This window comes from Colossoma macropomum, unplaced genomic scaffold (assembly GCF_904425465.1).
Source record: "Colossoma macropomum unplaced genomic scaffold, Colossoma_macropomum, whole genome shotgun sequence".
Classification (NCBI taxonomy): domain Eukaryota; kingdom Metazoa; phylum Chordata; class Actinopteri; order Characiformes; family Serrasalmidae; genus Colossoma; species Colossoma macropomum.
The window spans coordinates 11,168,042-11,187,806 of NW_023494796.1; the positions used below are offsets into that span (position 1 = coordinate 11,168,042).

General features: G+C 36.5%; 1 protein-coding gene across 9 annotated transcripts in view; it reads right to left on the reverse strand.

The window, feature by feature from the left end:
* LOC118817098 overlaps positions 1 to 19,765 on the reverse strand; it is a 103,806-nt gene that overhangs the window by 30,299 nt on the left and 53,742 nt on the right. For all 9 annotated transcript variants that reach the window (XM_036583797.1, XM_036583798.1, XM_036583796.1 and 6 more), the window contains one exon: positions 1,144 to 1,590. In XM_036583797.1, coding sequence (XP_036439690.1) covers positions 1,144 to 1,590 — 447 coding nt within the window. The remainder of the gene's footprint in view (positions 1 to 1,143; positions 1,591 to 19,765) is intronic.

Below are 19,765 nucleotides of genomic sequence, written 5' to 3' on the forward strand. Positions count from 1 at the left end.
TTCTGAGAACCTGATTAGATAAATATCAGATCTAAACCAGTAATGCCACCAGGACTGCTGTTTTTGGCATCGTTCACTGAAGTAAGAAAACCACCTGCAGTTGGAGACTTGGGCTTGCTACTTGACCCAAACACATCATATTCAAGCTCATGACAGAAAAATACTGACTGAAATCATTGCTTCCTTTACACGTGAGAGCAGTAATGTCCAACATAACCTTACTATGCTGGCGATGTCCAGCATTTATGTCTTGGTTTAAAGTGCTGTGAACAGGGTTGGACAAAATACTTGAACAAGTAGTGATGGCTGAATACTGAATACACTGTCCTAAATGTATACAGTATCATATTCAGTTACAACACACAAAAAGGTAACATTTACAGTACATCCTGGTAAGGCTCATGGGAAAAACATTTATTTATTTATTTATTTTTACTTGTTTTACTGTTCCTCACTGTTACTGTTTTCTTCATTATCCTCTTACTACTGTAGTGTGGGGGGTGCAACTCAAAGTTCATGTGCACAGCGAAGCTTTACGATGGACTCAGATTACAAGAAAAAAAACTTGCTCTGTAACTCAGCTCATGTCTCTTCCTTCCTCTCTCTCTCTCTCTCTCTCTCTCTCTCTCTCTCTGCACACACAGCCCAGGGGTTGTTCCCAGATGTCCCCTCATCTGATTTTTTGACCCACTTGCAACCCCCCTTTAAAACTGATCTGGACATCACTGGTGCTGCTAGAACTGAAGTAGAACTTCCTGAGAGTGGTGCTTTGCATTAATGACACTGTGTCCATGTTACTTTGTCCAGCGTTCAGCTGTCCAGTGATGTTGCGTTAGCAGCAGTTCGAAAAGATGCGGTGGTGCTTCACAGGTCTCAGAGGAAGCCTGGGCTAGCCTTCACCCTCCTAGCATTGGTAGTATCGTGTGATTGGGGGAGTCCTAACTAGTGGGTAGAATTGGAGACAACTAAATTGGGGAGAAAATTGGGTAAAAATTATAAAAAATAAATAAATAAATAAAAAATAAAAAAGAGAGTCATCCTTGTGGAATCCACAGGCCTGAGTTAAACCCAACGTTAGCCTGCTAACCTGTAATCCTGCTTCATGGTGCCCCTCTGTAGTACTTACAAAGACTTCACACTCACCTCAGCTGGGAGATGTAGGGCAGACACTGAAGGAAACTCCTCACTTCACTCTCTTCATCTGGCCAGCCCCACAGCTCTACTGGTTTCTTCACTGTTTGGAGTTTCAGCACTTCTAGGAAGAGGGAGCTCTTTCTCTCTGAGAGGTTTATGATCCACTCTGCAGGAGCTGACTGGTAAACTGGCTGTAATGCTGGAAGAACACTCCTGTCTGTCTGAGTCTCATAGTTCTTCACATACGAGTACAGATCCAGCATGAAATTCCACTGAGAGTGAGGATCATCTTCATGAAAAGGGAAGGTTGGGTAGCTGCACACAGATGTCAGCAGTTCAGTGAATCTCTCTCCTGTAGCTGAGTCACTCTCTGCTGCTGCTGCTACACTCAGATTCAGCAGAAAATGAAACGCAGACTTTTTCTTTTGTTCTTCATGTGAAACAGACCAACAAAATCTGTACAAAAAAAAAGAAAAATGAGAAGAATTAAGTCAGTAAGTTTAATATAAATGTCAGTTTTCTATTGAAAACAACAAATTATATTTCATGGTTTGATGGTTTCTGCAAAAATGTATATAATGTCCTGGAAACACTGGTATTAGTTCAGGAAAGTGTAAAGTTGGTATATTAATTTTAAAAACTTTGTTTTATAGCCACCACACAATAAATAAAATGCCTTGTATGAGAATAAAGTTGTTTATAAATAATATTACAGGGTGCAAGACTCTGACATGTGTAGCCTCAGTTTGTTACAGTGCTCATCTGTCCACATGTGACTCTGCAGCATTTCGAACTACAAAAGGTTTGAAGAGACACTCAGTCAGTAATATTTCCAGCACAACTAATTTGTAATTTCTAATTTTCCAGAGGTTTTTTCAGTGATGATATCTAATAATAATTAGCACAATATTTTCCTGTTAAAAACTATAATCACTGATTACATCACCCCCTCAAGACCTCCACAAACACACACACTGTCACTGCAGCTGCAGCTAAGAAAGTTTTCATTGCTGTCTTTAGGCTACATTCACATTACCAGGTTGAAGTGGCACAAATCAGATTTTTTGCCCTAATGCGACTCAGATCTGATGTTTTCAGGGCTGTGTGGACACGCAAATCTGATCTTTTCAAATCCGACCTGAGCCACTTTCATATGTGGTCCTAGATCGGATGCGTATCTGATTCGTTACCTTAATGTGACGCTCAGATCGGAATTCATGTGCTTGTTTTCCACTGTGCGTGCGCCATCATTCAGCGTTACCATGGCAGCAGCGCTGAACAGAAGTTAAAGCCTGTAAACAGTGGAAAAGCAACACATCTCTCCTTTTTCTCCTTCGTCTCGCTCAAATAATGAAGCTGAGAGCTGATCAGAGTTAATTATCTTCTCAGCGAAGCTCGTTCTGCTCGTTAGTTTGTGCCGATGATTCATGTGATTCATTCACGTGACATTACTGAGTAGGATGTGCGCATGCCGGTCATTTCAGGACGCTGGTTCGTTCACATTAATGACAGATTTTAATCACCCAAACGAGTGTGAATCATCGTGCCAGAGAGATCGGATTTGAGCAAAATATCAGATTTGAGAAATGAGGCTTGTAAGATGAACGTAGCTTTAGCCTATATGCTCTTTATCATCACCTGATCTATTGAAAATCACATGTCGACATGTTTTAGTGATAAACCTCGTCTTAAAGCTGAAAGTAATTGCAAACATGACTGCGAATGTGCATTTGTGAGCTCTGTGGGATCATGACTGTTTCTTATTCACACAAAAGAGATTTTCATGCCACTGACTCCCCTCACTGGAGAATTTTCAGACTCCAGAGTCCTAAAGCCAGATTTATATGCTTTACATATTTAAAGACATACACTTTTTTATATTTCATCATTATAGTGGAGACACTAAGGAATTCAGTTGTAGATGCCTGTGGAAGTATTATAGTTTCTAATTTTTTACAACTCATCTGAAAAGCTAAAACACATTTCCTGAAATCCTACTGGTTTTTATCAAAACCTTGAACAGAATCTCAAAACTCTGTTCCAAAGTAAATTCATTAAAATGCATCTGTTTGGAAAAAAGCAAACAATTGCATCCAAAGCAGCTTAACTTCGTTCATAATGAAGCACTGCTTTCAACACACAAATGCACACACACACACGCATAAAATATATATATATATATATATATATATATATATATATATATATATATATATATATATTAAATTGTAGACACTACTCATTATCAACTAATGCTACTGCAATCAGTTGAAAACATTTTTGAATGAACATGGCATGAATGAACCTGTAACAATTTCACAAAGATAAAAAGGATACATATGCAGGTACATAAATATGGGAGGCAAATCCAGCCAAAAAAAAAAATAAAAATGTAAACAATAAAATGTAAATGCAAACCTCTTTTTGCCGTTTCTTTTTCCAAACATCTACGCAAATATCCTGCCAAAATTGAAAATGAAATGAAATTCCTACATTTTTCACATAAGCACAAGTCTTTTGGGACAAAAATAAAAATAAATGTAAAGCAGCTATATATCATTTCATTTTAGTCATTATTCTGGTATTTCATATCTACATCCACATATAAAATGAAAAACTAATAGAGATAATAGCTTCACTTTGGACACTGTGTCTCCGCCCTCTAACGCTCACACACACATTCTCTAAACAGCGCACACATTTAGCAGCTGCTGTCGCTGGACTAATAAAAAAGCAGACAGGCAGACTAAAGACAATAGAAAGACATTTTATATAAACTTACTGAATTATTAATTGATGGCTTTATTATTTGTGTTTTAGTGTTATTTGTGGTTTTTAATCTATTATTGTGATACAAAATATACACCACACTTTCAAAAATGTAAAAAAAGAACATCAGACAAAAGAAGGTATTTTTGAAGCATTTACAATGTGTTGTTTGAATAAACAAATAAACAAAATAAATATAATATAATCTAACAATGCATGATTGGATCTCTCATCTCCACTTGGGCACAGAAAGTGATCTACATCACATAGTGTGCTGTCGAGCCAAACGGTGTTCTAAAAATCTTCTACAATCATCTAGAACGTGTTCTCCAGTTCTGACAGTTCCTGACTCTGATGTTCCTGAATGCTTCCTCCATAACGTGAAGCAGGTGATCTACTGATGAGGTTCTGGTTCTTTTGCTGATAGATCTTCAAAATCAACAGAGAAAAACTTAATTTGGATTTAGAAACAGTGAAGATGGTGAAGATGGTCGGAGGTGAAAATCAGAGCCTTAGTTGGTTCTGGAATGAAGCTTGAATGACTTCAACAGGGTCACAGGGGCTCAACACAGAGCAGAGACGTCTACTGTTCCTCTCCTCCTCTGTCCCTACACTCCTCTTCTTCCTCTCTTCCATTTTCAGCTTCATCATACAGCAGGTAGCAGTGCAGTAACTGTAGCTGCTGTGTCTGCTGCTGGTTTGAAGCTCATTGGCTGAATGCTGGCATGTTTAGTCAGTTCATACATAAAGTAAAACATGCATTCATGCCTTATACATTATTAGATACTCATCTATTTATTTGCATTATATTCTTTACGTATTTTGATATATGAGAAATGACACAAAACAAAATTTATTTTGACCTCTTTCTCTCACTAAGACAGAGGGGGGAGAAAATCTCTGTAATGTTTGTTGCTGCAGTCTCAGCATTTTATGCATTTTCTGCCTTCATCTTTGAAAAAGATTTCGTGACAGAGTGGTTAGAGGTGCAGAACTGTGGTCAGTGTTCTGTAAAAAGTGTGTAAGCAGTTTGTAATAAGAAAGAAATGCAGTGAAATGTGTTCAAAGTTTTGCTAGACTGATACAAGTAAAAACTCCTGAGCGTCAGATATTCTGAATTGTGTGCCAGTGTGAAATAACAGTGTGTAAGCAATCAAGTAAATAAAAAATGTAATATAAATCAAGTAAATAATACATTCATCAGTCAGAGAGTAAACAGTGTAGGTCTGATAAAATATTTCTTTCAATATTTTTTTCAAAATGCTCAAATATTTTTTATTCTCACTCAAAGATGCAGTGACATACTGGAATATCCAGGAGCACAGAAAGACAGAAATACAGTGATGTGAATGATGTGTTTTCCTCTCTGATCATCCTGATTATTAAAGCAGTTCAGATTTACTGCACTCTGTGTCAGACTTTTCTCATTGTCCTACCATGAAGAAGAAGGTTGTTGATAACTGCTCATCTGTAACACGCTGTCTTGTTCATCCTCTTCTTTCTACTGTTTCATCCATTTCATTCCAAATAGTTCTTTTTTATATTTTCAGACTGCTTTACACTTTTCTCAGTATTTCACTGCACCTTTAGAAATATATTAACAATTAAGCTTTCTAGTCTGTAAATCATGACAGTTGTATTTCATCAATGTTTAATTACAGTAAACAGAGTATTTAATGGCAGTGCTGTCTGTAGTAAGTATACCATGCTTTGTAATGAAACCTCTGTTTACTGTTATATAAAATGAGTTTAGGAGTTTCACAGTTTGAGTTTTCTTTTCAGTAAATGATAACAGGGTTGGGGAACTGTATTTAGATTATTAGTTTTTGTGTGTGACTGAAAAACAGTAGAAAATTACAGAAAAGGCTTAGAATTTTCCTCAGATGGTACGTTGCATTTTGAGAAACCTCAGACAGAGACAGAGGAGAATTTACTCTACTATAGCAGATTATAAATGGCCTGTAATAATTCATAATTTTATCAGTAAACAATAAATCATTACATGCACATATTTTTACTGTTATTTAGCAAGTTGTTTAAAATTCTGTCAGTTCTCTTTTCCACCAGGACAATTACCATCTTTGAAGCACTATCATCAGGTCTAAAAACTAGTCTATACATTTCCAAGTTTTCCAGATTGTGCAGGAATCCTGATGTGTTGTACTGATGGGCTCTTTCTGGATGCAAGAATGCAATAATAAAGCTGGATACTGACTCGAGGAACAGGTCAGAAAATTCAAACTTTACTGAGAATCCAAAATAGCAGTAGCAAGCTTGTGTGTACTCATATGAGCACTGATGGCTTTTTCTGGACTGACCAGTTGCACCCAAGAAAAGGAAAAAACACTTAGACTGATGTCAGAGCTAGAGTGACCCTGGTTTTTAGACCAGGAGTTAGATGATTCAGGCTAATCCATCTCAGACTCGAGCTGTATTTTCTCTGCTACACTCATACACACACACACACACACACACACACACAACATTGCTTTCTTCTCAAAAAAAAAAAAAAATTCGGAGAGATCGAGCACTGTGTTTAAATTAGGTCAGATAACAGCTTTTTTTTTTTTGCAAAATCTGGGTCTTCATCTTTGTGTGCTAATGATGGGATAACCAAGCTGGCCAGATAGTGATACCATAAAATCTGGAGAAAGCTCTGTCTTAAATGTAACAATCATGACAGCTAGTGTTTCAAACTATGGCTAGCTAACCAACCAATGTATTTATGCAACCATAAATGATAATCAAGAAAAAGGATGTTTTTAATTATTCAAACCCTTCAACCATATTAAGCTCTAATGGAGCTGGATGAGTTTTGGGGAGGTGCCTTAATTTGAGTGATTACCAAAGAAATCCATGATTTTAAGTTATCAAAAGTCGCTCTCTCTCTCTGCTGAATGTTTTTTTTTCAATAACAATTTTTATTTAATTTTCAATCATACAAAAGAAAATAGAAAAAAAAACCCACAACACAACAAAAAAAAACAAAACAAAAAAAAACCCCAAAAACAAAACCCACAATAAAAACCAAAAACAGAGGAGGGTAAGAAACTACTGAACAACCCCCCTACCCCATCCCACTAACAACAAGAGACAGCTTGCTAGACATAATGGTGGACAATCTAGACATTCCATTCAAAAACAAACACATACGAATAAACGTAGCCATCCGCCTTAACAACATTGTCAAGTACAACATCTCGGCCAAACCTGAACACATTCAACAATTTCACATATATGACGTGGAAGACTGGAAAGGAAGGGAGACCAAGTGTGCTCAAATTCTGTATCATTACCTTTAATTCTAGCATATAAGCGCTCAAAGGGAAGAATTTTCATAATTTTATTATGCCAAAGGTTAATTGTGGGTGGTCTGTCATCTAGCCACTTAATTAAGATACACTTACGAGCAATGAACAATAATTTGTAAGTGAGCTGGATTTGACAGGATGTGAGTTTAACCTCATCCTTAACCAAACCTAGTACAAAAAACCAGGGGTCGCTCTCCATGGTGCAACTGAACATCCTTTCAAGCTTTAATTTGATCCTATTCCAGAAGGAGGTAATGACGGGGCAAGACCAAAACACGTGAGTATGTACCCACCTCTTTTTTATATTTTGGGCAAACTGATGAACTAGTGGGTCAATTTTATTTAGAATATAAGGTGTGCAGTGTAAACGATACAATATCTTAAACTGTGTTTGTAAGGTTTTCCCATGTTCCTTATAATTTTCTTAAAATCTTTATCTAGTTGTGGTTTACCAAAGTCCCTTTCCCAGCCTGATAGCACTGTCTGCAGATTGAAAAGTTTGAAAGTTTGAAAGTATTATAGTATAAGATGAAGATATAACATTTTTTAGAAATGTAGCCTGTTTCAAAAATGAGTCTATGGGGGTGCACATGTCTTGATTTACAGGGAGTTTTATAGCGTTCTGTATATAGTCTCTAATTTGAAGGTATCCAGAAAAAGTGTTTTGATGGCAAACTTTTTTCTTGTAGTTGTTGAAATGACATTAATATATTGCTCTGATACCGATTACCTACTTTGTGCCACTGATGAAAACATTGTTTTGCAAACCAGGGGGAAAAGCTTTGTTCATAATAAGTGGAGTTAAAGCCCATGATAGATTATCCCTTACAAAAAATTTGTTAATATCCCACCACACTTTTAAAGTACTGTGAATCAGGAAGTTATTTCGGATTTCATGAGGTATAACTGTTTTGCCTGAAGTGAGAATACTTTGTAGAGAAACTGGATGAACAAACCAATATTCTAAGCCTGTTGCTGATTCTTGCAAAAGCCAGTGAACAATAGTTCTTAAATGACAAGCCCAATTATAAAAGTGTACATTAGGTAGGGCTAGTCCGTCTTTATCTTTTGGAAGCTGAAGCTATGATAGCTTAAGTCTGGGTTTTTTATTATGCCAAATGAATTTGCTTGTGTGTTTTTCGAAATCAATCGCAACTTTCTTTGTAATGTAAAGTGGGATCATCTGTAGAGGGTATAATATCCTAGGAAGAATATTCATTTTAATTAACTTTATCCTCCCCATCCAAGAAATCGGTAGGTCCATCCACCGAGCCATGTCCTCCTTAACCGTCCTAGGTATTGAGAAAAAATATAGCGTACCAAGCTTTTTTAAATTTGGGGAATATTGTATTCCCAAGTAATTAAATCCATCCAAAGACCATTTAAAAGAAAACGATGGAATAGAGGTCAGATCTTTAAACTTCCCAAGTGGGGTTGCTTCTGACTTGTTGAAGTTGATCTTGCAACCAGAAAAACAGCTGAATTCTCTTATCAAATCTATTAAAGCTGGGATAGATTTTTCTGGCTCGGAAAGAAACAAAATGTTGTCTGCATACAGAGCTACAACATGAGTTATCTGACCTATTTTTATCCCTTTTATACTTGCATTTTCTCTAACGGATATTGCAAGGGGCTCGAGCGTCAAGGCAAACAACAAGGGAGACAAACAACAGCCTTGCCTAGTGCCCCATTTAAGATCAAACGGTGGAGAACGCATGCCGTTCGTAATGACTGAGGCCTGAAGTGAACGATAGAGAATCTCTATCCACTTTATAAACTTGTCCCCCAGTCCAAAGAGACGTAGTATACCAAACAGATATTCCCATTCTAGCTGATCAAATGCCTTCTCAGCATCCATAGAAATAACTAAAGCTCTACACTGTGCTGTCTGGCAATGTTGAGTGATGCCAAGAAGTCGCCTAACATTTGAGACGGACAGTCTATCATGAATTAATCCTGTCTGGTCCGGTGAGATAAGATGTGGTAAGTAGTTCTCAACTCTTCTAGCCAATATCTATAACTCTCTCTAGCCAAAATTTTTGTATCAACATTTATTAATGAAATTTGCCTGTATGATGAACAGTCATCACCAGGTCTATTCTTTTTTAATATAAGTGAGATGTTTGCTTTGTATAGTGAAGCAGGCATATTATTTTTATTGAATGAATCTAAAAACATGTTCAAAAGCTGGTTGATAATCATATCTGTACATTTCTTGTAAAACTCTGGGATGAACCCATCAGGTCCAGGAGCCTTTCCTGCTTTAAGTGTGGCAATAGCATCCATAATCTCCCTTTTGGAAATCTGCCAAAAGCTTCCCTATCCTCCTCAGATAATGCAGGGAGTGAAATCTTTTCTAGAAAGTTGTGTATTTTTGGGCCACGTGTTTCAACGGATGATTTATATAGTTGTTAATAATAAATCCTCACTGTCTTATTAATGTTTTTAATTGTAACCTGCAATTTTCCGCTTGGATTTTTGTCGACCTGGTTTGTTCCCTGACTCATACAATTTTTGTCTGGCATATAAAGTAGCTAGTTCTGCTCTCTGTGTCTGTATTTGATGTATAGCAGATCTAGTAGCTAACCGTTCTTTATAGAGTGCTTTGGTGGGTAAGTTCTTAAATTTCTTATCAAGGTCCTTTAATTTAGCCTTGAGATCCAACTTTGCTTGTATGGTCTCTTTTTTTTTTGGCAGTGGCATATGAAATTATAGACCCCCTTATAAATGCCTTTCCAGTGTCCCATAACAATGAAGGGCTTACTTCTTCCTTGTCTTTCATCTCTAAGAAATATTTCCATTTATCTTCCAAATATTTTAAGAAATGTGGGCTGCTTAGCAATGAAGCATTCAGCCTCCATGACTTAAAAGCTGGATCCCTATATGGAGGAGCAATACTAACTGTAACAGGGGCATGATCAGAAAGGGCCGTTATCGGGTCAATTTCACATGAGTTGAGTCTGTCCAGTATAGGCCTGGACGTAAGAAAAAAATAAATTCTTGAAAAAGACTTGTGTGGGGCAGAATAAAACATGAAGTCTCTTCCTTTAGGCTGTGTTACTCTCCATGCATCATACAGGGTAAGATCAGAACATAAAGCTTGAAGAGCCTGACCTCGAGTTTTTCTTAGGAGGATTCTGATCTACCTCAGAATTCAGTACACAATTAAAGTCACCTCCTAAAACAATAAAAGGTTTTGCATGAGCTGCCACATCCCTGAGAAGCCTGGAAAAGAAAATACTCTCATAGAAAAGTCATACAAAGCGTGAGTAAAATAAAACATTTCGGTGGAAGGTTTCAGAAGAGTCGCGGTTCTAAACCTCTCAGCTCGGCGTTATCACGTGACCCCCCTGCTGAATGGTTTTATAGTCTATTATCCACGAATTACTTTGGTACAGCCCTCAATACGGCAAACCCTCCACATGAACTCACAAGAGGAGATGGAGTGAATCTGCTCAGATGGATCAGAGGGAGTAAGGGGTGGAATGAGACTGGGGGTCTTTCTTGTCACCTCAGCATTTGCGAGAGACACAAGCTGCATGTTTATTTTCTTTCACAAGAGGTGAGGACATGCTGAGGCTGGACAGTGCAGCCACTTGGCAAAAAGCACAACTCCCTCAGTGACATGACTTCACTCACTCAGTCTCACTGTACTCAGCTTTATCTGTAGATTTTAGAGGCTGAACAGTTTTTAATAATTATAAAGAGAAAAATTAAACAGGCACTTATCGCACTTCATAGCTTGAATCAGAGCCTGTCTCTTAGGATCTTAAATTTGTCTTACAATCCTTAAATGTTGGTAACATGCTTGGCTTTGGTAAGCTATATATGACATTTTTATATTTCATTTTGATTTTAGCTATAATAAAATATTATTACACTTTCTAATCACCATTTCAAGCTCTCTGCACTTAATTTCTCTGATCTTCAAATGTTTAGTAGCAGTATTTCATTAAACATTATGTTCATTTCATTACATTTTGCATGAGAATTGTCTTCCTGTAATTGTTTACACTATAAACTCCAAATTTATAGCATATGAATATCAACCCCATATATCAATTACCGGGGCACTAATTATCGATAACGTTACCCACCCAGGAAAACATGTTGGTAAACCCCCTTAAGGGTTATTTTTGATTTACTGCTCTATGAACAAGTTATAAAAGGGTGGGCAAAGCAACCAGAAATAAAAGCAGCAAATATTAATCTATGCTGATTAAGTGTAAAAGTCTAATTACATTACAATTCAGAAGACACAGTAACGACCATAACTAGGGTAAAAATTTTAGCAAGGTCCACATTGTGGATAAGTGATCTACACCTCAGAGTGAATAAATGGCCAAATATGAGTATTAACCAAAATGTCAATTACTCCTTTATTTTTTAAAGGAGTTTCAATATTTAATTTTTACACACCCATAACTGTTATGCACCTTTTCCTTTCTCTTGTTCTTTTCCCATCCTTCCATTATTCCATTAACTGCTATCACTACTCCATAAACCTGATTTGACATTTTTATTTTCAGCTGAAAAAGTGGGATGAAACCTATATACACTAAATCATGTAATAATTTCACACTGATTTTGTCATTTACCTCTTTCTCACTCTCTGCTTGTCTTTTCTCTCTTGCATCTCGGTCCTGACTGATTACTGAAAAAATCTACACTAAAAACACATTATAAAGGTCTGTCTCTACTAAACCTCAGCTAAAGTGCAGCCAGGCTACTCACAGTTAATGAGACAAAATACAGCCAAATGTACGTAGATTTCCTAATTATGTTAGACAATATTTTGCCATAAATATGTTAGTTAACAGAGAACATTCTTATGCTCATTGTAGTATGTTATGTTTACAGTGGGGCTTAAAAGTTTGTGAACCTTTTAGAATTTTCTATATTTCTGCATAAATTTGACCCAAAACTTTATCAGATTTTCACACAAGTCCTAAAAGTACAACCCCAATTCCAAAAAAGTTGGGACGATGTGCAAAATATAAATAAATGTAAATAAAAACAGAATGCAATGATTTGCAAATCTCACAGACCCTTATTTTATTCACAACAGAACACAGAACACATATTAGATGTTTAAAGTGAGACATTTTACCATTTCATGAGAAACATTAACTCATTTAGAAATTGATTGCAGGAACACATCTCAAAAAAGTTGGGACAGGGCCATGTCTACCATTGTGTAGCATCACCTCTTCTTTTAACAACAGTCTGTAAACGTCCGGGAAGTGAGGAGACCAATTGCTGGAGTTTTAGAGGGGAGTATTGTCCCATTCTTGTCTGCCTTCCCTGAAAGAGACGCTGTCTGGATGGGAGCATATGTTGTTCTAAAACCTCTTTATACTGTTCAGCAATGATAGTGCCTTTCCAGATGTGTAAGCTGCCCACGCCATAGGCACTAATGCAACCCCATACCATCAGAGATGCAGTCTTTTGAACTATGTGCTGATAACAAGCTGAACGGTCCCCCTCTTCTTGAGTCTGCAGGACATGGCGTCCATGGTTTCCAAAAAGATTTTCAAATTTTGATTCATCTGACCACAGAACAGTTTTCCATTTTGCCTCAGTCCATTTTAAATGCGCTTTGGCCCAGAGAAGATGGCAGTGTTTCTGGATCGTGTTGACATATGGCTTCTTCTTTGTATGATACAGCTTTAACTTGCATTTGTGGATTGAACGGCAAACTGTGTTCACAGACAATGATTTCTGGAAGTGTTCCTGAGCCCATGCAGTGATTTCCAGTACAGAATCATGCCTGTTTTCACTGCAGTGCCACCTGAGGGCCCAAAGATCACAAGCACCCAATATTGACCTTTGGCCTTGTCCCTTGAATACAGGGATTCCTCCAGATTCTCTGAATCTTTTGACGATATTATGTACTGTAGATGGTGGGATATCCAAAGTCGCCACAGTTTTACACTGAGGAACATTTTTCTGAAATTGTTCCACAATGTTCCACAGTGTTTAGACAATGTTTTTGACAGATTGGTGAACCTCTGCCGATCTTTGCTTCTGAGAGACTCTGCCTCTAAAATGCTCTTTTATACCCAGTCATGAGAGTTAGTTGTAAATCGCTCCTCCAGCTGTTTTTTATTATTACCACTTACTTTTCCAGCCTTTTTTTGCCCCTGTCCCAACTTTTTTGAGATGTGTTGCTGCCATCAAGTTAGTGTTTTTCATGAAATGGTAAAATGTCTCACTTTAAACATCTGATATGTGTTCTATGTTCTATTGTGAATAAAATATGGGTCTATGAGATTTGCAAATCATTGCATTCTGTTTTTCTTTACATTTATTTACATTTTACACAGCGTCCCAACTTTTTTGGAATTGGGGTTGTAGATAAGGAGAACCAAATTAAACAAGTGAGACTTAGTGGTTTATGAGGAAAATGATCCAATATTAAATATCTGTGAGCGGAAAAGTATGTGAACCTTTAGGATTAGCAGATAAATTGAAGGTGAAAATACAGTCAGGTGTTTTCAATCAATGGAGTGGTGATCAGGTGTGAGTGACCACCCAGTTTTATTTAAAGAACAAGGATCTATCACAGCATGATCTTCACAATACATGTTTGTGGAAGTGTATCATATCAGGAACAAAGAACTTCTGAGAACCTCAGAAGAAGAATTGTTGATGGCCATCAGGCTGGAAAAGCTTACAAAACCACCTCTAAAGAGTTTGGACTGCACCAATCCACTGTCAGGCAGATTGTGTACAAATGGACAAATGGATTGTGTCCAAATGGAAATTTAAGACCACTGTTACACTCCTCAGGCGTGGTCAACCAAGATCACACCAAGAGCAAGGTGTGTAATAGTCTGCGAGGTCACAAAGGAACCCAGGCTAACGTCTAAGCAACCAAAGGCCTGTCTCACAGTGGCTAACGTTAATGTTCATGAGTCCACCATCAGGAGAACATTGAACAATAATGATGTGCATGGCAGGGTTGCAATGAAAAAGCCACAGCTCTCCAAAAAGAATATTGCTGCCTGTCTGCAGTTTGCTAAAGATCACATGGACAAGACAGAAGGCCACAGGAACAATGTTTTGTGGACAGATGAAACCAAGATATATCTTTTTGGTTTAAAAGAGAAGCATTATGTTTGGAAAAAAAAGTAAAACACTGCATTCCAGCATAAAAACCTTATAGAATCTATGAAACATGGTGGCGGTAGTATCATGGTTTGGGCCTGTTTTGCTGTATCTGGGCCAGGACAGCTTGCCATCAATGATGGAACAATGAACTCTGAATTATACCAGCAAATTCTAAAGGAAAATGTCAGGACATCTGTCCGTGAGCTGAAACTCAAGAGAACGTAGGTCATGCAGCAAGACAACGACCCTAAGCACACAAGTTGATCTACCAAAGAAGGTTAAAGAAGAATAAAGTTAATGTTTTGTAATGGCCGAGTCAAAGTCCTGACCTTAATGCTATAGAAATGTTGTGGAAGGACCTGAAGCAGCAGTTCATGGGAGGAAACCCAGCAACATAACAGAGTTAAAGCTGTTTTGTACAGAGGAATGGGCTAAAATCCCACCAAGCCGATGTGCAGGACTAATTAACAGTTACCAGAAATGTTTAGTTGGTCACAAGGGGGTGACAGCAGATACTGAAAGCAAAGGTTCACATACTTTTGCCACTCAGATATGTAATATGTAATATAATTTTCATTTAATAAATAAATGACTAGTAATGACTAGTATGACTAGTATGAGTCTAATATTTTTGTCTCATTTGTTTAATTTGGTTCTCTTTACCTACTATTGAGACTTGTGTGAAAATCTGATGAAGTTTTAGGTCAACTTTATGCAGAAATAAAGAAAATTCTAAAGGGTTCACAAACTTTGAAGCACCACTGTAGGTAACAGATTGCTTACTATAACTTTAACTTCTCATCTAATTGCTAATATAGCCAAATATGAAGCTTATAGCCTAAACCGAGCAGCTACCATACCTATTCTAAAGCATGCTGACTTAGTGGTCCCAGTAAAAAATTAATTATGTGGTTGGCATTTTACAAGCATTATGAAAATAAAATAACTAAACTAAAATGACTAAAATAAAAGTAACTAACTAAACAGAACAGAAGAAAAAAACAAAACAACATGTAAGAAGAAACCAAGGCTAAGAACCAACGATGAACATACACATACAAGGCCAAGTAAAGCACAGGACAAACACAAGGGATAAATACTGGGGAAAACAAATGAGACACAGGTTCAGCTAAACACAGGTTCAGCTAAGCTGATTATTCAGGAGTTTAACACGCAGCTGCACATTAAACCTGATTGCTCTGTCAAAACATGCACAAGTCTACCTGATCCACTAATAAACTTCTGATAAACCAGATGTACTGTCAAACTACGTCACAATCAGCCTAGCTAAAACAAAACAATGCATAAGAAAGACATTCGACTATATTAAAGCTTGCCAATTTGTCAGTGAATTATCTTATATTGTCATTTCAACAAGTTGGACACAAAAGTTCTGAAATTTCAGCATACACATTTAAATTTACATAAAAATTTTTACTTTCTCCAGATTGGGCCAGTTACGCAAGACTTTTGGTAACTGTTCTTTAAAGTATGACCTCATCCTTTTTGAAAGCAAATCAGAAGGTAAAAATGGTCAATGGTACCAATATACTGCATTTTCAAGACATGAACATTTTCAATAAAGTTACAAGATTTACATTACATTATTGTGAAAGTATTATTACTTTGAGTTAAGACATATTACATTACTGGACAAGTTATTACATTATTGTGTTTTATTACATTTGTAACCATTATTTTTAGGTGGAGATTTTTATTACATTTTTGAGGTTATTTCATCTTTGGGAAATTACTATAATATTGGGTTCTACATGGTTAGTGCATTGTTTCTTTCTTTCCTGGGGTAAGTAGGGGAATGAACAACAGAACTGCTTGCTGACACGAGACGTGTGTCTACTACAGTTTCCCTTTTGAGCCAATAACAGGCAGAGCCTGAACACAGGTCATCTTCTCTGAACATTACATTCTGAAAAAGCCCAATAAAGACTGCAGTGATTAATGCTTCCTATAGTTTAGTATGGTATCTCAGTGTGTGTTTGATTAAGCAAGATACACTAACAAGCCACTTCATTAAGTACACCTCCGTGTATCGATAATCACAGTGCACTTTGATGGTTCACTTTATAGTTCTACAATCACAGACTGTAGTTCATCTGATTGTCTGCGTTTTCTTAGCCCCCTTTTACCCTGTTCTTCAGTGGTCAGGACCCCCACAGGACCACCAATGAGTGTAGATACAAGAAGGTAGTTTTAATGAAGTGGCCGATCGGTGTAAATATTCAAAAAGAAAGTGGAGACATGAACGAGCTTAACAGCGAAGCAAACCAAGAACTAAACAACTTAAGCAGTGCAGAGACCTCACAAAGAGTAACTACAAACACAAGTGTGTTTAAGGGGGAGGTAATACGTCCAGGGATAAGCTTCAGATGTGATAACGGGTAGGCAGAGCCAGGGTTGAGCTGAAGCTGGTATAGAAAACAAAAAAAAGTGCATGGCCGAGCCACGTCCACTACCATGCAGGCCCAGGAGGGGGGAGAGGGGGTGTGACAAAACTGATAAAGGAATTTTAAAAGGGAAAAGAAACTGAATATTCCTGTTAGACAGAGAAAACTGTCCCCTGAATCAACCCCTTACAATACTTTAATTCTGCCTTAATTTGCATGCATTAAAGTGTGATTTAGAGAATTAAGGAGAAAACTAAGAAGTACATTTTGAAAATTTAGACAAGGCTTTGAAAATTTAAAACAAACTAATTAATTTGGTGATTATAACATCATTTCTCACATAAGGGAAGTAAAAATCATGTAAGAAACATTTAAAAACTCTTTGAAATACTTTAATTCAAATGAAATCTCAAACATATGAAACCACACATTTCAGGTATTTGTGATTCAGGTATATTTAAGAGGTCATCATAATCTTAAACTCTTCAAGACGACTTAGCCATAGACTCCATGTTTATGCCCTTAATAACCCTTTAATAATCCCTTTATTGTTAATGAAAAAGGAAAATCACCTGAATCCAAGCTTAAAAATATATATTTCAGGTATTTTTATTAAAGGACTAATTCAGGGGTCAGCTACTGTGTTAAATGGTTTAAAGAGATATTAAAGGAGTCCATTTCTAAATGAAGGGCCCTTTAATGCACATTAAAAGGTTTGGAATATTTGTTCATTTTTTTTAAATATCCGCTAGTTAGGACTCCCCCAATCACACGAAACTATCAACGCTAAGAGGGTGAAGGCTAGCACAGGCTTCCTTCGAGACCTGTGAAGCGCCACCGCATTTTTTCGAACTGCCGCTCACGAAACGTCATTGGACAGCTGAACGCGCTTGGAGGAAAACGCCAACGCTCACTCATTTGCTCCTTTATCAGATCACAAATGTGTTTTTTTTGAAAATGGGCAGCATTTAAGAGATTGGTAGGATGAGAGGTTATTGGAAGTTTAATAATCTTCTGAAGGATGATTGCTTTAATAAAAGTATTTTAGATTTAGTCAATGAAATCTCTGTTGATACTACAGAAGGTAGCCACAAAGAAAAATGGGAATATTTTAAATATAAGGTCAGATATATTGCTATTGAGAGAAGCAAAGAGTTGTAAATTTTGAAAACTAAATTAGAATCAGAAAACAAAATTACTGATGAAGAGGAATTGGAATTAAAAGAAATCAGTCTGCAGATACACAAAATTTATTTGGACGTGGCAAAGGGTGCATTCATAAGATCTGGAGTGAAATGGTTGGAAGAGGGAGAAAAAAAACACAAATTATTTTTTTGTTTTCGAAAAAAAAGAAATGGCAGAAAGAAACCCTTAACTGCGCTCACTATTGGTGGTGTTCAATGAACAAATTCTAAATTAATATCTAATTATGTAACTTCATTTTATGCCAATCTTTATGACTCTAATTTTGATGAGAAAAGGTGTGAAAGTTTTGTTAATAAAATTCGCCATTAATTTCCAATTATAGAGGAAACCTTTAAAGTCTTTTGCGACTCTAGCTTGACTATTGACGAAATTAAATTGGCATTGTTTTCAATGAAAAAAAAAAGAAAATCGCCAGGTATAGATGGTTTGTCTGTAGAATTTTATATACATTTTGGGAAATTATTAAACATCTTCTGTTTAATATGTATAAGGAATGTATTGACCAGGGAGAAATGACAACGACTATGAAACAGGGAATTATTTCCCTTATTCCCAAACCCGATAAGGATACCTTATTATTAGATAATTGGCGGCCTATTACACTTTTGACCATAGATTACAAAATTCTAGCTATGGCTTATGCTTACAGATTGAAGTCCGGTCTTAACAGCATAGTTTCAGAAACACAGTCTGGTTTTGTAAAGGCTCGGCATATTAGCAACAATATAAGACTCATTTTAGACTTATTATATTATGCAAATTCAGTACTATTGTGCAAAACTTTCTTACTAACTTCTCTCCAATTATTTGGATTTGGTGATAGATTTATTTATATTATTAGTATGTTTTATAAAGGAATTAATAGCTCTGTGATTTGTTAATTTCAATACTTCTCAAAGATTTGAAATAAAGCGTGGGGTAAGACAAGGCTGCCCAATTTCACCCTATTTGTTCATTTTAGTTACAGAATTGTTATCATTAAGCACTGTGCATGAAAATAGTCTGGAAGGAATTTCCGTCTTTGGCCATAAAATTAAAATTTCTCAATTAGCAGATGACACTACCTTGTTTTTAAAAGATAGTGGTCAGCTGTCAAATGTCATAAATTTAGTTGAGTTTCTTTCTCAAGCTTTGGGTTTAAAACTGAACAAGGCCAAATGTGAAATAATGTCTCTTCATGATGGTGATGACACCTCAATGTGCGATATTCCAGTTAAAAATACTGTTAAGTACCTTGGCATTTATATAACAAAAACTCTTTCAGCCAGACAACATTTGAACTTAACTGGTAGAATGAAAAAAACTAAAAATATCTTTAACCTTTGGCTCCAGAGGGATTTATCTCTATATGGTAGAGTTATGTTATCTAAAGCTGAGGGATTGTCTCGTTTTGTATACCCTCACTGTCTGTCTTTATTAGTGAGTCATTTGCTTATGAGATTAAAAAAATATTTTTGGACTTTATCTGGAAAAATAAATCACACAAGCTTAAAAAAATGTGATTTCCAATAGCAGAGCAGAAGGTGGTTTGGAAGTATTAGATTTTACTGATACTATTAATACCCTTAGAATTAACTGGCTCCAAAGGTGTCTCCTAAATCCACATTCAGTGTGGTTTTTCATCCCCAATCATATTTTTAACAAGATTGGCTTATCTTTTCTTTTGAAATGTAATTATTTGCCAAATAAGCTCCCAGTTTCTCTCTCTAAGTTTTATCAGCAGGCTCTTCTTGCTTGGAAGTTTTGCTTTGTGCATAATTTCTCCCCACATAGAATCCTTTTATGGAACAACTCTGAAATAACTATTAGGAATAAGTCCTTGTTCTT